Source organism: Nicotiana tomentosiformis, chromosome 2 (genome assembly GCF_000390325.3).
Source record: "Nicotiana tomentosiformis chromosome 2, ASM39032v3, whole genome shotgun sequence".
Lineage (NCBI taxonomy): Eukaryota > Viridiplantae > Streptophyta > Magnoliopsida > Solanales > Solanaceae > Nicotiana > Nicotiana tomentosiformis.
The window spans coordinates 85,952,740-85,971,306 of record NC_090813.1 but is presented as its reverse complement, the minus strand read 5'-3'; the positions used below and the strand labels follow the sequence as shown (position 1 = coordinate 85,971,306).

Below are 18,567 nucleotides of genomic sequence, written 5' to 3'. Positions count from 1 at the left end.
CGCCCAAAATCAGTCAAAACCCACACCATTTGACACCCCTAGTTGCGTATGGCGGGATTCACATTATATGTTCGACCAAAAATAAACCATTTTACCAACATGGGGCATGTTAGAAATTAAACTCCCATGCAAATAAAAGCCTGTATATGTACGGGGCAAGTATATATGGAATAAAAAATGTGCTATGCTATGTTCTAGACTGGAATATCGTATGTTTAAAAAACAAAACCATCGTCTATTTAAAAACCTCAATTTAGAAACTTCATCTACTTGAAATACGTGAAGCATCGGATTCTCCTAGCTGGCTTGCCCTTTCTTCTCAAGATTTGATGGTGATGTAATGATAATAGAGTCGAAGCATATCAAACGAAAATGGGTCCAGCCTTCACCAAAAAATGCCTACCCATATTAATTAGCCTCGCTACCATTTTGCAACTTTTTTTTTCTAATTATGGGAAGCTAAGAGATCCCCACCTTAGCTTTTTCATTCTAATAATGTCGTATGTTTCATATGAATAATTCATTAGTTAGGTCCTCAGACGTCAAAATTTTCAAAATGCAACATGTGGTAAAGTCATGTATTGTCGCATTGTTTGTTTGCTAGCTCACTTGAAAGTTGAAATGCAAAATTTTTATGGCCATTATTCTTTAATCATAAACACGGAGGCAATTCTCCACATGCAGAGGAAAAAACAAATGTCATACTGTAGATAAAGACTGAGACATGGTTCCAGCTGTAAGAGAGTTGAGATTCGCTAGCCTCACTCCCTCTTCTCAGTTTTCTCACCTATTATTTTATTTGATACCATAATTGTAATAAGTACGGCGGAGAAAGCAAAATGTAATTTAGCCCATAATTGGAGACTTGGAGTTGCAGTTTGTAGATATAACCTTGTGAAAATAGTTGTAATGCATTAGTCAAATTAGACCTAGAAAGGATATGTAATTAATAATTCCACTGTCGAAGTCATACAAAATCGAAAAATAAATTTAGCGATGGTAATTTTAAATCTTTCATTCATGACACAACCACAGACAGACTTGACATCATCTACCACATTTATCCTGTCAAATTTGTATAAAGATAAGCAAAGTATACCGTCGTCTGTCGTGGAGGAAAAAAAAACGTATGGAGAGAATCTTGTTTTGCATAGGGGCGGATCTAGAGTTAGACATATGGTTCACCGGAATCAAATAGCTTTTACTCAGATTTTGTTTATATAATAAGAAGTTTATTAAATATTTATAAATTTTTGATCGTGAACTTAATTATTATTATAAATTTACTTAAAGTCGATATAGAAACAATAAACTTTAAATTCTGAATTCGCCGGACAGTATAACCTGATTAATATTGGTGGCATGGATCTGTGATGACATCTAATTTATTTCTGCGACTAGTTGCAAATACACATTCATACAGCATTTTCTTTCTTTGACCCTATATATTGTTGAAATAATTCATCTCATTCATTTAGATTAGTTTATTTCTTCTTTATAAATTAATACTCTAGTTATAAGACTTAAGAGGGAATATATGAGTTCAGAGTGATTGTAGTGCATGGATCATGACTTGAGATTCAAATTATAATTTCTTTCATCATTGAGCTGTCCCTTTAGAACATTATTACCTGATTATTTTAACACGGTTCAAGCCATTAACATTATTACTTTGTTAGCTAATTATGGGACTATATGTTTATAACTTAATCCTTGTAATATCTGTGATGTCTGCAATTCATATCCGACAGAGACGAATATAGTGCATTGGTATCCGGTTCATTTGAACTCAGTATTATTCTCAATGCGCTGTATAAATTTAGGTGTCAAAATTCATTAAAAATGCTATAAATACTAGATATGATCTTGTAACATCAAAAATAAAATAAGTTCAAAAACCTTAAAGTTAAACTCATAAAATTTAAATTTTCTATCCGCCAGAGGAAGTCCAACAACAGATTGTGACCTTGGCACTGCTTGATTTGGCTATGGCAACAAGATGTTCTTTTTTTCTTGTTTTTTTTTGTTGTTGAATTTTAACTTATATACAGTTTACATATGCTAATAGTATAATTTTTACTATATCAAGGTACATTAATTTGTTGTAACAATCAAGTAACTGATTCCGTTTGTAAGTGACAGTCACCTATAATTTTTTAAGTGATCTAATAATAAAAAAGAAAATTACAATATCAACGTATAAAATTTAAACTCTTCTCATTATTCTATTATATTTTCCATCGCTTCTCGTTATAATCTGTGCGCGTTGCTCCGATAAGATAGCGTACGTAGGTAGCGTATCAACCAAAGTGCCGAAGGTTTTTAAACGCCAATCTCCGTCTTTATCAACTCAAAGTAACGTCATCTTACTGCATACATTTATACCTTATATTTAAGAGAAAAAATATATTGAAGTTGTAGCAATTGTTAGTAAATCAAATTGATGTAACAATGGAATCAATATTATTATGATTTCACACCATATATAGCTTATAAAACTCATAGAGAGGTAAAATTGTGATACACAGCCCCTACATTGGCTGACAAGTAGAAATTAATACTAATTCTAAAACTAAAAAAGTAGATGCCGAATTTTGAACCACCCACTGATCAGAGAGCAGTTCTTGAATATTAATCTCAACTAATTCTACTATTCACAAAATGAAAAATGAAACATTTTGCTACTCAGGTATTGCAGTTAACCTCGCCGTAAACTTCCCTCTCCTCCCACTACCACCACTACTCCTCGCTCTTCTCAAATCCGCCGCATCTGAACCATTATTATCTCCCCCTTTCCCCTTTTCTGATAAGAAATCTGAAGCTTTACGCCGACAACCGTATTTTTCACCGCCACAATTATTCAATGCAGAACTAGCCTTAACGGCTAATGCTGCCATTTCCTCAGCCTGAAGCCTACGTTTCAGATTGCTCAAAGGCAACGCAAAGTAAAGTTGACCCGGTTGAAGCTCCTCGTCGGCACTTATGGCTGAAACCACGTCACCAAATTCCATTTCGTCGGAGTTACATATGAATATTGTGGGATCTCTTTGTAATAAGTATGAAGCTTTAATTGGGTATGGAAACTCTTGTAATCTTCCGTCTTGTAATATCAATTTTGCTGTAGCGACAGATGTAGATTCACACGAACTGCAAATACCCATTTTGCTAATTGAACACTAGATCCGGTTCAGACTCAGTGAACCGACTCAGTTGGTGTTCGTAAAAGATGGAAGCATGTGATTTGAATGGAGAAATGAATAGAGTAAACAAGAAAGGGAGGTATAAATAGAAGGTGATATTTGTATCGAATACTGAACCAGGAAGCCACGTCAACATTTTATCATTTAAAAATTAAAAGGAATTTGGTAAAAGGGAAAATTAAGAGGGGCACTGCTTTGCCAACCTGTAAACTTATTGTGACAGGTTGTATATGGAGAGTACTGCATCCTTTTACCCAATATTTTTCTTGAAATTACGAGACCCGATTTTGAACTCCTGTCATTTTCCTTGCCCATTCCAGTACTTTCAAATGACATATTCACGCAAAAAAAAAATCTTTTAGTAAGCCTTTTAAGTTGTGAATTTTTTTAATTTGAAAGTTAAACATTTTAATTACTATATCAGGTAAATGAGGGAGTAAATAAAGATCCAATAGTTGACACATTAAAAGCAGCTGAAAAAACAGGGCTATATAAATTTTAGGCCATTTCTCAGCCTTCTTCCACCGCTTGTGCACTCTTCGCTCTGCTTATAAACTTCACTTGGCGCTTGCTTTTGTCTAATTTCTTTCCGTAAGTAAAATTAAGGGTATTCATAGTTCGGTTTGGATCGATTTTTCTCTAAAAAGAAATCAAACCAAATAAGACGATTCTTCAAATATTGAAACCAAACTAAACCAATTAAGTCGGTTTTTTATCGAGTCAGGTTTTGTCGGTTTTCCGATTTTTCAGGTTATTTATCGAGTTTTTTCTTAAATATGAGACATACACTACCAAACACATATTGCGACAACTACATTTTCAATGTAATACTATCAAACCAATTGATCTTTGATAAATCTATCATTTACCAAGATATATTGATGATAATTGAATCTAGTGATGAAAAATTTAATTACTCAATTAAAAATCGATTATTTTTAACATAAAATAAATTCTTGTACTTAACAAAAAAAATACTAATCAAACTAGAATATAAAAACAAAGAATTAGATTATTATAATAGCAAAGAACTAGACTAAAAATACAAACGACTAATATGTACCATAAAATTTTAAAAATTTGATATAAAAATATACATATATATACTTGTAATAATAAATTTAAATAGCTATTTCTATATTCGATTTGATTCAATTTTTTCCGATTATTTTTTTATTAAAATCAAAATCAAACCAAATTTCATCGGTTTTTAAAATTCAAAAGCAGCACATTAGCTCCTTTAGGTTTGTATGAAATTTTAAAGAATAATTAAATTTTTGAAAAAAATAGAATCTTAAAAATATTGGGCATTTGGGGGGAAAAATTATTTTTCTAAAAAATATTTTTTGCTCTCTAACCAAACAAGGATAAAACCACTAATTTTCCTCGGTACCAAACACACCCTAACATTGGAACTTGCTTTTGGAGAGAACAAAGTATGAACGTGTCATCTGCCATATCCATTTCTGATTTACCTAATACATGATGCTAAATTTGGAAAATCATGTGCCCATTGGGCTTGTATAATTTACCTGTCATCACTTATTACATTCTGTGTTGCTGAAACTAATCCGACGCAAAAGAAACATTACTAAAAGATGGACTGTCACCTCATCGTATCCATTTCTGTAAGGTGAAGATCTACATCAATTGCTGAGTTAAAACTACCCTTGAAAGAAGATGGACCTTGAAACAGCTGATCAAACCAAGATGGACCTGAATACAGTTTGACTCAATCAAAGCCCAAAGACTAAAGAAACTAGCAAGCCCAACAAAAGAATGTAGGGGTATTATCAATTTTAGCCCGCGTCAGAAACTATTTACATTTGGTAGTTAAAAAAAGTATATAAAACTTGTATAATTTTTTTATATAACATAAATAATGTATATATAAACAAAAAATATATAAATTTGATATATTTTTTCGGTTATTATTTTTACAGCAGTTATACAGTGTCATTTTTCCAAGAATTATAATGTACTCTGAAGCCCAAAGGTGAATAGCCCAAAAAGTCCCGCATTTCAGCAAAAAGAATGCCTAGCGACCAACTAATTACAAGTAGGGGTGTCAAACGGGCGGGTCGGGTCGGATATGAAAGGTTCGAAAATGGATAATTTAAAAATGGATAAATTAACCGACCCGAGTCGTATTTGAAACGGATAAAAAATGGGTTATCCGACGAATAATATGAATATCCATATTATCTATGGCTTCTTGAATATAATCACTTTTGGGAGAATTCCTAGTCTCCCCAACTTGAAGAACTCCCAATTTAAGGTTTTATAAATATAAAAGTTAAACACATTAGTTATCTATTGGTTATCCATTTAATTAACAATTTTCTAAATGAATAATATGGTTCTTATCTATATTCGACCCTTTTAAAAAAAAGTTCATTATCCAACTCATTTTTTAATGGATAATATGGGTGGATAACCTTTTTCTTTTAATCATTTTGGCACATCTAATTACAAGTAATTGAGCCAGTAAGATAAAGATAAAAGCTCTAAAAATTAAGTGAAATTATAAAGAATTTTCACTGTGGATACCCGTTGAATAATTCCTATCCTCTTCCAGTTTTTTGAATCGGCATTAAAGTATGTATTTTGGTCTCCATTGCCAAGTATAAAAAGGAAGGCAACTTGTTCAACTAACTAAACCACTAGAAAAATAAAAGAAAAATAAAGGTAACAGGCAACCTAAATAACTATCTCCAACAGTGAAAAACCGAAAAAAAACAAACATAGCAATCCCTTTCAATTATTTTATTATTATACATTTATACAGTAGTAAATAGGGTTGAACTAATCCAATATTTTGCCGATTCACTAAATACAGAAGGACCAGTGGCTTTTAGGTTTGTCACTAAGTATGAATTTTCCACTATCCATATTAAATAGATAGGCACCTAAATGTCAGCCGTTCTTTCAGTCTTTTGTCCTTAAAATCAAAGAGGATTTGGTATTTGTATAGGCCAATATTTGTCTTATAAAAAAGTTTTCGGTCGAGCTCGCTCAAGATGCAACGAGGTCAATGATCGAGGTGTCGATATAAGTCGTGGTCGAGATATTGACAGATCGCAGTCAAGATGTCAGCGAGGGTCGAAGTCGAAATTGACTATTGATAATAAGACTTGTAACAACTAATTTGTAAGGATATGATACTAAAAGGGAACATTCTAGTGGATATTTCCTACATTTGTACTATTAGAATTTTCTAGGAAAGAAACCTCATATATATTAAAAGAAGAGGCAATGATAAGGGCAGGTAATATTCATTCTGATAAGAACACTTTTGAGAAGATGATTCTCTCTCTAGCAAAAACACAAAGATTACATTTTTACAAATATTCTTGTTCATATATTATTCTCCACCTTTCCATCAGATCTGAGGATTGTTCATGCGAATCTTGGATCTATCTGTCATTCATCATTGTCGACAAAATACTCGTTCCACCCATCTATTATCGGGTGAATCATCATATTTATTTACTTAAATGTCATTTATTGACATTTAATGTTAGTTATATCACCCTTGATGTTCTTACTTTAAGAGTATTTTACATTTATTATCACCAACCATATACGGAATATGTTCCATCTACTATATGTTTTTATACTTAATATCTAGAGTTATTATCCTTAGTTAGATTTAACCCCGTACTACGTAAATTTAATAGTTTAACCGAAGATTATATTTTTTGGTCAAACAATTTGGTGCCGACTGTGGGGATCTCTAACTAAGTCTTTTTAGTTTCTTCTAGATCTACTACTGGCACCGGTTGCCGATGTAAAAAAAATGAAATGAAGAACCTTTTTTTTTCTCTGCATGCACAAATCTAACATGGCAGGTAACAGAGAAGAAAGAACGAGAATAATGAGTGACCTCTCAACCAACCTCATGGATATCATCCACGAAAGCTCTGAAGCTGTGGACGAGGACACAACGCCCAATGCCTCCCCTAGGCGAGGTGGATCACCCCCTCCCCACTGCAGCATCACAAAATCCCTTGGCAAAACAGCCTCCACATCCGTGGGAGAGGAGACACCGCTAGCGATAAAGAAACTCCTTGAGGCCTGGCTGATTGATACACTGACCAGAGTCCTCCACAAACTCGTTCAAGGCCCGGCCGCAGCAAATGCGAGAACCTGTGCTGCACCACCAGTGAATGAGCTACATGATCAACCTCCCCCCCACCCAACCCGCGACGACAAGTATCACTCACAATATTGTTAACAATGTACGCGATGACGCTCTCACAACCATTCTGAAAAGGATGGAGGAAATAAAAAATGAGAACAAGGCATTTCAGGATCAAATGAAAGAGTACCAAGAAAGGGTCGATAAAATACCGGGCGCTCCTAAATTATTGTCGAAGAGAGATGTCGGTCGGTTCGTCGAGTAGCCGTACAGTGACAGTGCTGCCCCATATGCCATACTAAAGACTTTCAAAATGCCGCCTTATCTGAAAATATACGTTGGCACGACCGATCCCGAGGATCATGTGACCCACTACGTCACCGCTGTGAAAGGCAATGACCTCGCCAAAGAACAGGTATCCTCCATTTTGCTGATGAAATTCGGCGAAACCCTCATAGGAGGGGCATTAACCTGGTACTCGCAACTGCCAACTCATTCCATCGAAACCATCGAAGAAATGGCCGATAAGTTCGTGACGGCCCATGTCGGGGCCAAGAAGGCCGAGGCAAGAGTTAATGATATCTTTGCTATCAAAAAGTTCACGGGAGAAGGACCAAGGGACTTCCTCGCCCGTTTCAACCGAGTGAAAATGACTTTGCCCAATGTATCAGAAGGAATGGCGGTAGCCGCTTTTCAAAACAATTTGAACAGAATTGGTTCAAGAGCGATAAGAAAATTATTAAGTCGGCTTATGAAATACCCCCAACAACTTGGGACGAAATAGATAATGCATATTGTGCCGAAGTTCGAGCATACGAAGAAGGCCTCAATGGGTCAACTCATCGACTGACCTCGGTAGAAGCAGAATCCAGGAAAGATCGGAGAAGTGACATCAGAAGAGATCCAGCGGCCTCACGGCCAAATCGGGAATGACATCCCCCATATGTCAGAACTATCAATGTATCCTCACCTCGCCATGAAGAAGGCCCAGTCCGATCAAGAAAAAGGACTCACCGAAATGAAAGAGGTATGCCTCATTTACTATCCGCTCATAATTTTTGTGTGTCACATACAGAGATCGTCTACGCCTTGGAGAAGCTCGGAGTAAAGGTTAAGTGGCCATAAAAGATGAGGTTGGACCCGAACACTAGAAAATCAGACGCCCTTTGCGAGTTCCATTAAGAGCGAGGACACAAAACCGAAGATTGCATCACCCTAAGACAGGAGGTCGTAAACATGTTGCGACAGGGACACCTCAAAGAATTGTTGAGCGGTTGGGGAAGGACTAACTTTGCCAGGGGACGCGAACAAAATCAAGGGCCGCCGAAGCCACCCTCGCTAGCCCGCACCATCCACATGATCATTAGCGGTGGATATGACGCTTCCATCAACACCGTGAAGTTCACCACGACCCACAAGCTCAAACGGTCGATCACCCAAGAACGGTATGATGAACTCGAAGAAAGTATCATCTTCAATAAGTCAGATACCAACGGTTTGACATTCCTTCACTATGACGCTCTTGTTATTACTTTACGAATTTTAGATACCGACGTAAGATGAATTATGGTATATGACGGGAGTGACGCGTGTATTATCCATCCCCAAGTACTTACACAAATAAAACTCGAGGACAAGATAGTACCACGCTGCATCACACTAACATGCTTTATCAATGCAGTTGAACGAACATCTGACGAGATCACACTCCCCGCCTGCGGTTGTCGTCACTCTGAGACCATATTCCACCACATGGATCAGGACATAGCATACAATGCCATAATAGGGCGACCGTGGATACACTCCATGAGAGCCATACCCTCCAGCATGTACCAAGTCATTAAATTACCAACTCCATGGGGCATATTCATCATACGCGGGGAACAATGCACATCCCAAGAGTGCTACCGCATCGCCCTAGACTGCACGACCACCCAACAAATGAGAGATAAAGAGAAGGAAGCATAGCAATCAACAGGGTCGAGGTCGGTAGGCGACAACATCGAGGACGTAATCAGAGACCCTTATGTGACTGAGGTAGCAGAATCGACCATAGAGGACTTCGACCCCGTTCAACTAGACGTTAACAACCACAGCAAGAAAGCTTACATTGGCTGCAAACTCCAAGAACTGGGTAAGTTTCGCAAATTTCTAATTACTAACGCGGACTTATTTGCTTTTAGCTATGCAGATATGCCAGGTATCCCAAAGGAGATCGCCACACACAGATTGAACATTGATCCACTCTACCCCCCGGTAAGGCAGATTCAATGTAAGTTCAATTCCTCAATCAATGATACGGTGCGCGAAGAAGTGGAAATATTATTGGAAAATGGCTATGTTAGAGAGTCGAAGTACCCCCAATGGGTCGCCAACGTGATCATGGTAAAAAAGAAGAACTGCAAGTGGTGGGTGTGCGTAGATTTCACCGACCTGAACAAAGCTTCCCCCAAGGATTCATTTTCGCTACCTCATATCGACCAGCTCATCAATGCGACAGCCGGGCATGAGTTGCTGAGTTTCTTGGATGCCTACTCGGGCTACAACCAGATCCTTATGGAGGAAGAGGACCAGGAAAAGACCACTTTCATCACCCACCAGGGGACGTACTGCTACAGGGTCATGCCTTCCAGATTGAAAGATGAGGGGAAAACTTACCAACGGCTGGTGACGAAGATGTTCAAAGAACAACTCGGAAAAATGATGGAGGTATACATTGACGACATGCTGGTCAAGTCCAAAAAGAAAGAAGATCATATCGACCATTTAAGAGAAGCCTTCGGCATACTCAAGCAATACGACATGAAACTGAACCCCAAGAAATATGCATTTGGCGTGGCCTCAGGGAAATTCTTGGGTTTCCTAGTGTCGTAGTGGGGTATCAAGGTCAATCCTGACCAAATCAAGGCCATTAAGGGTATACCAGAGCACTTGACCACCAAAAAGCAAGTGCATAAACTAACCAGCCGTGTCACCGCTCTATCAAGGTTCATCTCGCGATCCTCCGATAGGTGCCACAAGTTCTTCGGCGTACTCAAAAAGGAGAACGGCCTCCAATAGACCTCTGAGTGCGTCCAAGCACTAAAGGAGTTAAAGGTGTACCTATCCCCGCCACCTTTATTCTCAAAACTGGAACCAGGACATCCTCTCCTCGTTTATCTCGTCGTGTCCGAAGTAGTTGTGAGCGCAGTCTTAGTCTAATAAAATAAAGGTACGCAATCTTCCATCTATTATATTAGCAAGACACTAGTCGACGCCGAGACTAGGTACCCCCATCTTGAAAAGCTGGCTCTGGCCTTAGTCGTAGTTTCATAGAAGCTTAGACTGTATTTCCAATGCCACCCCATCTCGGATGTCACGACTTTCCCCTTAAGAAGTATTTTACACAAACCCTAACTTTCGAGCAGATTAGCCAAATGGACCATCGAACTAAGCGAGCACGATGATCTCGTCCAATTTCACACCTCAAATCAAGGTTATGAAACAGTCGATTGCAATAATAGTACCCAACAAGAATCATGATCGATTTTCAGAGGGAGCTATATATGGGGGTTAGGAGTATATATTGCAGTATGTGAGTTTGACTATCTTACTTTACTCTTCCACAAATTTGGGTTATTTCTATGTCTAATTAAAAACTAAGATTGCAAAGTTAAGAAATAAAACTACGAGAAATGATTTTGTTGTTTTTCATATTTTGTAAAAATTCTAGGATTATGACCATCACCTAGGTGTTTGCCTTATGGGATATATACTTTAATACTTATTTTGTTGATCGGGATGTATTATAGCTATAAACTCTCAATTACCCACTCAATACCTCTCGGTCAAAGAGTGATTTAGCTCAATTTGGCTTTCTCAAGTCCAAATGGGTATTGCACAAAACGGTTGATAAAAATTCAATTCTGGTTATTACTATCTCTAGGTTGAACCCTTTAATTGGGATTATCAATCTCTTGATTGACCCAATTTCTTGTTAGCCAAGTTGTCCTAGACTAAGTCTCTCTTTCTCAAGTAGAGACTAAGAGGGTGTTTGGATTGGCTTTTAAGCTGGTCAAATCAGTTTTAAGCTATTTTTAGCTTTTTCAGTATTTGGCAAAATCAAAAAGTGCTTAAAATAAGTTAAAACTGCTTAAAATAAGACAAAAGCAAGAAGCTGGGCAATCCCAACTTATTGCTTTTTAGCTTAAAAACTATTTATGTTGAAAAGCCACTTTTTTAAGCCAATCCAAACGGGCTCTAAGTCAAATAGGCAAGAACTAATATTTGCAACCATTAATTCCACAAATTAAAGCATAAACAAGGCTAAATAATAAATACCTAACCATAAACACGCATCAAATTAAACACCCATAATATTTATACAGTAGGGTTGGGTTACAACCCTAGTAAAAATCTAGCTACTCATGCTTGAAATTGAAGAAATAGAAGAAGAATTGATAAATAAACTCATATTGTGAAATCAAAATGATAAAATCAATGTTAAAATATCCCAAAATATGAAAAACTACTAAAAGAAGTAAAGAGAAACGACTATTGTAGTTGCTAATGTCAAAAGTTGAAAATTTATACAGCGCTGAAAATTTTGGACAAAAATTCCCTTCGGGAGGTTCTACGGCCGCACAATTCCATGTGAGGTCTGCAGATTTCTTCAACTTGCCAGGACTGGAGGTTTGTGGCCGCATAATTCTGATCTGCGATAGCAAGGCAATCTTTCTGCGGTCCGTAGATTTGTAACTGCGGTCGCACTTGGTCATCTGCAGTCCGCACTTTTATGTCTGCGGCTGCATAATTCCTGTGCGGTCCGCACTTCTGAGGGCTTGGAAACTTGGGACTTTGCACATTCTCTGGACTTTGTTCCTAGCCATATTTTGCGGCCGCACAATTCATGTGCGGTCCGCACTTTGTGCAAAAGTCTGCTGGCCTTTCCTTCATTCCGCACTTTGTGAGCTTTTGTTCCTTTTATGGCCTTGAGTTTAAATTAGTCCTTTTTTTTAATTTATTTAAACAGTCACCATTGATCGTTGATGTGCAAAAGGTTACATATTGAGTTTGGCATCCCAAACTTTGTACATGATCCTTGAGATTTGACTATTACTCTCTATCCTAACTAAATGATGGCAAAAACAAAGTTAGCTCAAAGAGGATCATAGATGTTGTTAGATGGTTTTGTGTGTTTTATTCTGAAGGTAGTTAAGCTTCATTTTTTCATATTTACTAGTCCCCTTATATGGCTAGGCAGATCAGAGAAAAGGTTGAAGATCTTGTTTCCTTCAATTCTGTGACTTAGATTTGCTAAGTTGTCAGCAGGTCTATTAGCTTCTCTGAAGTAGTGATTGATGTTGAAGCTGTGGACTTTAATCATTTTCTGAATCTCTTTTACTTGGTTGCTGATATTCCATGGAGGTCTCCACTCCCTTTTGGCACATTTGACCATTAGGAGTGAGTAAGACTCTCCTATGGCCCTCTCTAGACCTTTGCCGGCAAAGACTCTCCTATGGCCCTCTCTAGACCTTTGCCGGCAAAGACTCTCCTATGGCCCTCTCTAGACCTTTGCCGGCAAAGACTCTCCTATGGCCCTCTCTAGACCTTTGCCGGCACACTATTTCAAACCAAAGAGTAGTGCTTCAGCTTCTGCGTAATTACTGGTGCCTGCTCCTAAAGAGATGGAGTAGGCAGTGATGAAATTTCCTTCTTGGTCTCTAATAATACCTCCCCCTCCACATTGCCCATTAGAGCAACTTACATCACTGTTCAGTTTGACTATTTGAGCAAGTGGTCTGATCCATTTTACTGGGAAACTACTAGTTTGTTGAATGTGTGCGTCACAGGCTATGTATATGCTACTCCATCTATCTCTAATACGAACTATGCTAAAATGCTTCTTGATTATCTGCAAAAGAAAAATAGTGATATTAGAACTGGTTATATATATATTGAGGGTCTAGTCCCTTCAAACTTGTTGCAGCATCTTGATTTTCAGAGCTCCCAGCAAATGATAAGTGGGAGATTCTTGGTGATGAATCTCACGATTGGATTGGAGGATTTTTGGTTCCACCAACTCCAAAGAGTCATGTTTAGGCTGTTGAAATTCCATCCAATACCCAAATGGCCAGCAAATTTCCTCCAAATTTTCCTACCAAGATCACCTTGACAGAATAGTTGATTAATGTCCTCAAGCTCAGTTCGGTTGATGGCAGGGCAACAGCAATAACATTGGGGGTTTAGAGTAATTACAAACCTAGGCACTCTCTTGTCAAAGCAAAGTTTATTACCAACTGCTCTCTATAAGAGAAAAGACATCTTGAATAGTATGTCCTTTGTCCATAAGTTGCTATATAAAGGGTTATGGTCGTTCCTTTGCCTAATAGAGTTCCACGTCGAGCTGATGATAAATTTTCCTGAGTTAGAAAGGCTCCAGTTAGCTTTATCATAGCTATTGATCTCCAGTTCAATGTCCAAGGATAAGAGATGAGATTTGGTATCTTCATTTGGTTGAATGGTGAGCATGTTCCAATTCCATGTGTTGTGCTGTAGAATTTCATTCAGCTTAACATTTGACAGGGAGACCTCTGTGGAAGTAATCTTGTATAGAGGTCCCAATGGGCACCAGTTGTCGAACAAAAATGAGACATCTCATTTTCCAATGTTTCAAACAATATTGAGCTCCATTTCTTCTTTGATATCACAAATGGCTTTCCAGTTTTGTGAGTTCCCCTTATTCCAGTTAATAGTAATAGGGTGCTTCAAATCACAGTATTTAGCAATCATGAAGGACCCTCAGAGAGAGTTTGTTGTTCTAAGGTGCCACCACTGTTTAGCTCTAAAAGCTTTACAAGTATCACTGAGCCTCCTAAAATTAGCACCACCTTCACAATAAGGGTAGCACAAGTTTTTCCATGCAGCCCAGTGATACTTTCCTCCACTATCCTGCCCTGACCAGAAGAATCTGGCTACAACTTTCTCTATGAGCTCTAGTGTTCCTTTTGGTGTATTCACTGCAGCTAGTAGATGTATTGGGAGAGCCAGAAGAACATGTTTTATGAGGATGACTCTTCTCCCAGTGGAGAGGAGTTTGGTATGCCATCCTCTGATTCTACCTATGAGTTTGTTCACAATATCTGAATAAAATTCAATCTTCTTTCTCCCTGTTGTGAGAGGGCAATGCAAATATTTGATTGGGAACTTTTAGTATTTCATGTCAGTGATAGACTTTATTCTGTTGATAGTGACCAAATTAGTCTTGGTTCTTATTGCAAAACAACTCATGTTCTTATTGATGAGTTGACCAAAGATCTTTTCATAATCAGTTATGGTACTTAATACCAATCTCATGGACCTCTTGTTTCCATTACAGAATAGAATGGTGTCATCTGCAAAAGAAAGATGATTAACTTTAGGACAATTAATATTCATGTAAAAACTTTTATAACCCACTATATTATGAATATTGTTCATCATTTGAGAAAGAATCTCAGCATTTGAGAGGGTCCCCCTACCTTAAGCCCCTTCCAGATTGGAAGAAACCATTTCTTCTTCCATTAACCAGCACAGAATACCAATTATTGGAGATGTACTTGTGAATAATATAAATCCATTGCTCATTGAAGCCCATCTTCTTTAAAAAATTTCCAAGGAAGATCCACGAGACTCTGTCATATGCTTTGGTCATATCAAGTTTCAGAACAACATTGCTTCCCCTATTTGGTTTGTTGATGTCACTAATGATCTACTATGCAAGGAGTATGTTTTCTGAGATTGATCTCCCATTTATGAAGCCAGACTGGTTCCTGGAGACGACCCTGGGTAATATGCTGGAGAGCCTGGCGTTGAGAATTTTAGAAATGATTTTGGAAGACACATTACAAAGGCTAATTGGCCTGAGGTCCGAGAAACTTTGTGGGTGATCAACTTTAGGAATCATGACAATACAGGTGTGGGTGTAGAATTTGATAAGTGTTGAGCCTCTGAATACAGCTTTCATAGCATTATGCACATCCTCAGATATAATGTCCCAACACTTGTGATAGAACATCCCGCTTAGGCCATCATGCCCTGGGGAGCTATTGGCATCTATGGATAACACAATGTCAGTTACTTCTTGTAGATTAGGGATGGCACTGATTGTAATGTTATCCTTATCAGTAATACATCTTTCAATGCAGTCCAGTACTCTAAAGTCAGTGTTGCTGGAGTCTTCTGAAAAGAGGTTCTTGTAAAAGTTCACAGCCCCCTCAGCAATACACTCATAATCTTCAAGCCAGTTACCTTCTCCATCTTGAATCCTTCTAATTGTCAACTTTCTTCTTTTCTCTTTGATAGTCGCATGGAAGTAGGCAGTATTGGCATCACCCTCATTGAACCATTTAACTCTAACTTTTTGGCTCAAAATAGATTCATGAATCTTTAGGTATCTTATAAACTCTACTTTACTCTTAGAAAGTTCACTTCTATTCTCTAGAGTATTATTGGTCATGCAGATCTCTTCTAGGTCCCTGATAAGGTTTTCTAATCTTTTAGGTTCCTCAAAGATATCTCCAAAGGTTGCCCTGGACCATGTACTAAGTGCCTTAGTGGTGTTCTTGATCTTCTGTTGCAGGATGTATAAGGAATTGCCTTGGATGTAAATACTCCAACTATTCTGCCATGTCTGTATGAAATCAGGATGTTCAGTCTAGAAGTTGAGACACTTGAAGTATCTGGCTCCTTGTGTATCTTCGTGATGCAACTTCACTAGAAGTGGAGAATGATCTGAGCAGGATCTCGATAGGTGTGTGACAGCTGTGCTATTGAGAATATCAAACCAATCAGAATTGCATACCAATATGTTGAGTCTTTTCCATAGAGGGGCGGATCCCTATTATCACACCAAGTAACTTTAGCACAAGTAAAACCAGTATCTTGTAATCCACACTTGTTGAGACATTCTATGAAGTCCAGGCTTTCCTCTAGTCTATGAGGTCTACCAACCAATTTCTCTTCTCTATTAATAACCACATTAAATTCACCAATAACCCCCCAAGGTTCTTGGATGGTAGTAGCTAAGCTCCTTAGATCTGCCCATATCTCCCTTCTCAGTTCTTCAGAGCATTTAGCATAAACAATCGTTAAAAGTAAGGATGGGCAATTATTGTGGTCAGCCTTAATGTAAACATGTTGTTCTTTGTCTTGGAGGATAGTAATGTTGATGTTGTTAGTCCAGAAAATCCATATAGTGTTAGAGAAATTAAAGAAGGCATGTTGCATTCCCAGCTTTCTTTTAAATTTCTCAATCTTGCCACTATCTACCATAGGTTCTTGTAGGCAGATGAGAGGAAGTTGATATTGAAGTTTTAAAGTTTGGAGTCTCTCAAGAGATCCTTTGGATAATATACCTCTGATATTCCACGATATTGTATTAATCATGGGAAGTATTAGGATTGAGGGGCTTTGATCTGCCACTGAGGAGTCAATAGACTTGTATCTGAAAAATTGACTCCCTCCAATGTTGTGTTGATTCCTTGGGGACAGGTTGTTGATATTGGAGAAATTAGTCTGCTCCTTGTCTTGAAAGTAGAGTGACTCCTCAAAGTAGGATTTTCTGATATCCCACATGATCACTTCATCATCTGATAGATATTTTTCAATACCCTCTTCAATACATTCCATAAATATTTCCTGGTTGAGCTTGTCACCATATACCATATCCAACTCTTGCATTTGGCCCACTAGAACATTAAAAAGCTCTTCCATTGAGTTTGGGGGTTCAGCCTCAGGATTTTGATGTTCGTTTCCCTCTTGGTCCTTTAGTATATCTAGATCCTGGTTCTGCATTAGAGTAAAGTTTATGGGGGTCCATTATGGTACAGTCTTGGGTACTTGATCCTCTCCCTTAGTAGTAACCTCTTTAGTGATACTAACTTAGTCTTTGAATCTTTGTTTCTTAGAAGGCATCCTTTTGCTATTATTGGCATCATGACCGTTCGAGGAATCCTTGTTGCTTTGTGCTTGTTGATCAGTGTTCTCCATATAGGTCGAGGGTACATTTCTATTCTTCCTAACTCTAAGGTTATGGTGGTGCATTTCGTTCATGTTCTACTTTCTTTCCTTTGTTTTGTTGTCGTGTTCTATGTCCCATCTGGAGTTCATGCCAAAGATAAAGTTAGAGTCTTCCTCAGTTTTGCCTTGCACAATGTTCTCCTTATTTGTGTTAGTCTTCATCGTTTGCTCCATTATTTCCTGCTCAGCTAGTTGATTGAACATATTGCTATTAAGCTGAAAGTTGTTGCCTTGACTTATGACTTGATTTTCCTCACTGGTTTGTGGGTTCTTTGGAGAAGAACTCACATTGATGTTGTTTTTGCCTTTTCCTTTTCTTTTATCCACTTTTTGCCATCCTCCCTCCAAGGTAGATGTGGAAGCCTTGGTGACTTGTTTGTCACTCATATTTGTATCGACTTCCATTTGTTGTGTTCCATGTTTTGTACTAATAGTGCTAGAAGTGGGCTTATTGGGACTATATATGCTGCGTTTGTTAATCTGGTTGTTGTTGTTTCTCTCAGCCTGCTGGTTCCTCTTTTCTTCTTCTGCTAGCTACTTATTTTGGGTATCCACATGATCAATTTTAGGGGCACTTTGACAGACCTCCCTTGTGTGACCTTGGATTCTATAATGAGAGCAAAAAAGGGGGACTGTTTCGTATTCAATTTTTTGATTGATTGTCTCCAAGATACCTTTTGGGTTTTGAATGGCCACCTGAACTTCCGTGATTAGAGGTTTCAATAAATCTATATCAATTCTCATTTTTGTTGTCGTTGGTCTAGTTTTTGTCCGAGTGGCTTTATCCATGACAATTGGTGTTCCAATAGGCCCAACTATCCTACAGAGGGCTGCCCACTCATAGTAATGCCATGGAAGATATGGAAGATTGATCCACACCGGCGCTAGAGACGTAGCCTTGTTTGGTTTGAAATTAGCGGTCCACCTCTATATCTTCATGGAATGATCGTCGCCAAATTGTATAAAGGTATATGAAGCTATTAAATTGTAGTTTTCTTCATTCTCAACATCAATGAATACATGTTTAGCATCATTGGCCCCAATTTTCAGATGCCCTTTAGTAGGCACGATTCTCGCAAAATCTGCCCTAATTTTGTCAATTTGGGGGCGATTTCGATCGAAGTTACCTATTAGCGTCCATTTGCAAGTCTCGGCTAGTAGATCATATTATTCCTTTGTGAATATTAC

At 37.9% G+C, this 18,567-nt stretch overlaps 1 protein-coding gene across 1 annotated transcript; it reads right to left on the bottom strand.

Annotated features, from left to right (window-relative positions):
• Nucleotides 1-2,681: 2,681 nt before the first annotated feature.
• LOC104106706 (uncharacterized) lies at nucleotides 2,682-3,161 on the bottom strand. Its single transcript, XM_009615311.4, has one exon. It carries the CDS (start codon nucleotides 3,159-3,161, stop codon nucleotides 2,682-2,684), a length of 480 nt encoding a protein of 159 aa, XP_009613606.1.
• Nucleotides 3,162-18,567: the final 15,406 nt, after the last annotated feature.

What these genes read in the sequence shown, in the direction of transcription:
- LOC104106706 (XM_009615311.4), bottom strand. Translation starts at nt 3,161, where the DNA reads ATGGGTATTTGCAGTTCGTGTGAATCTACATCTGTCGCTACAGCAAAA.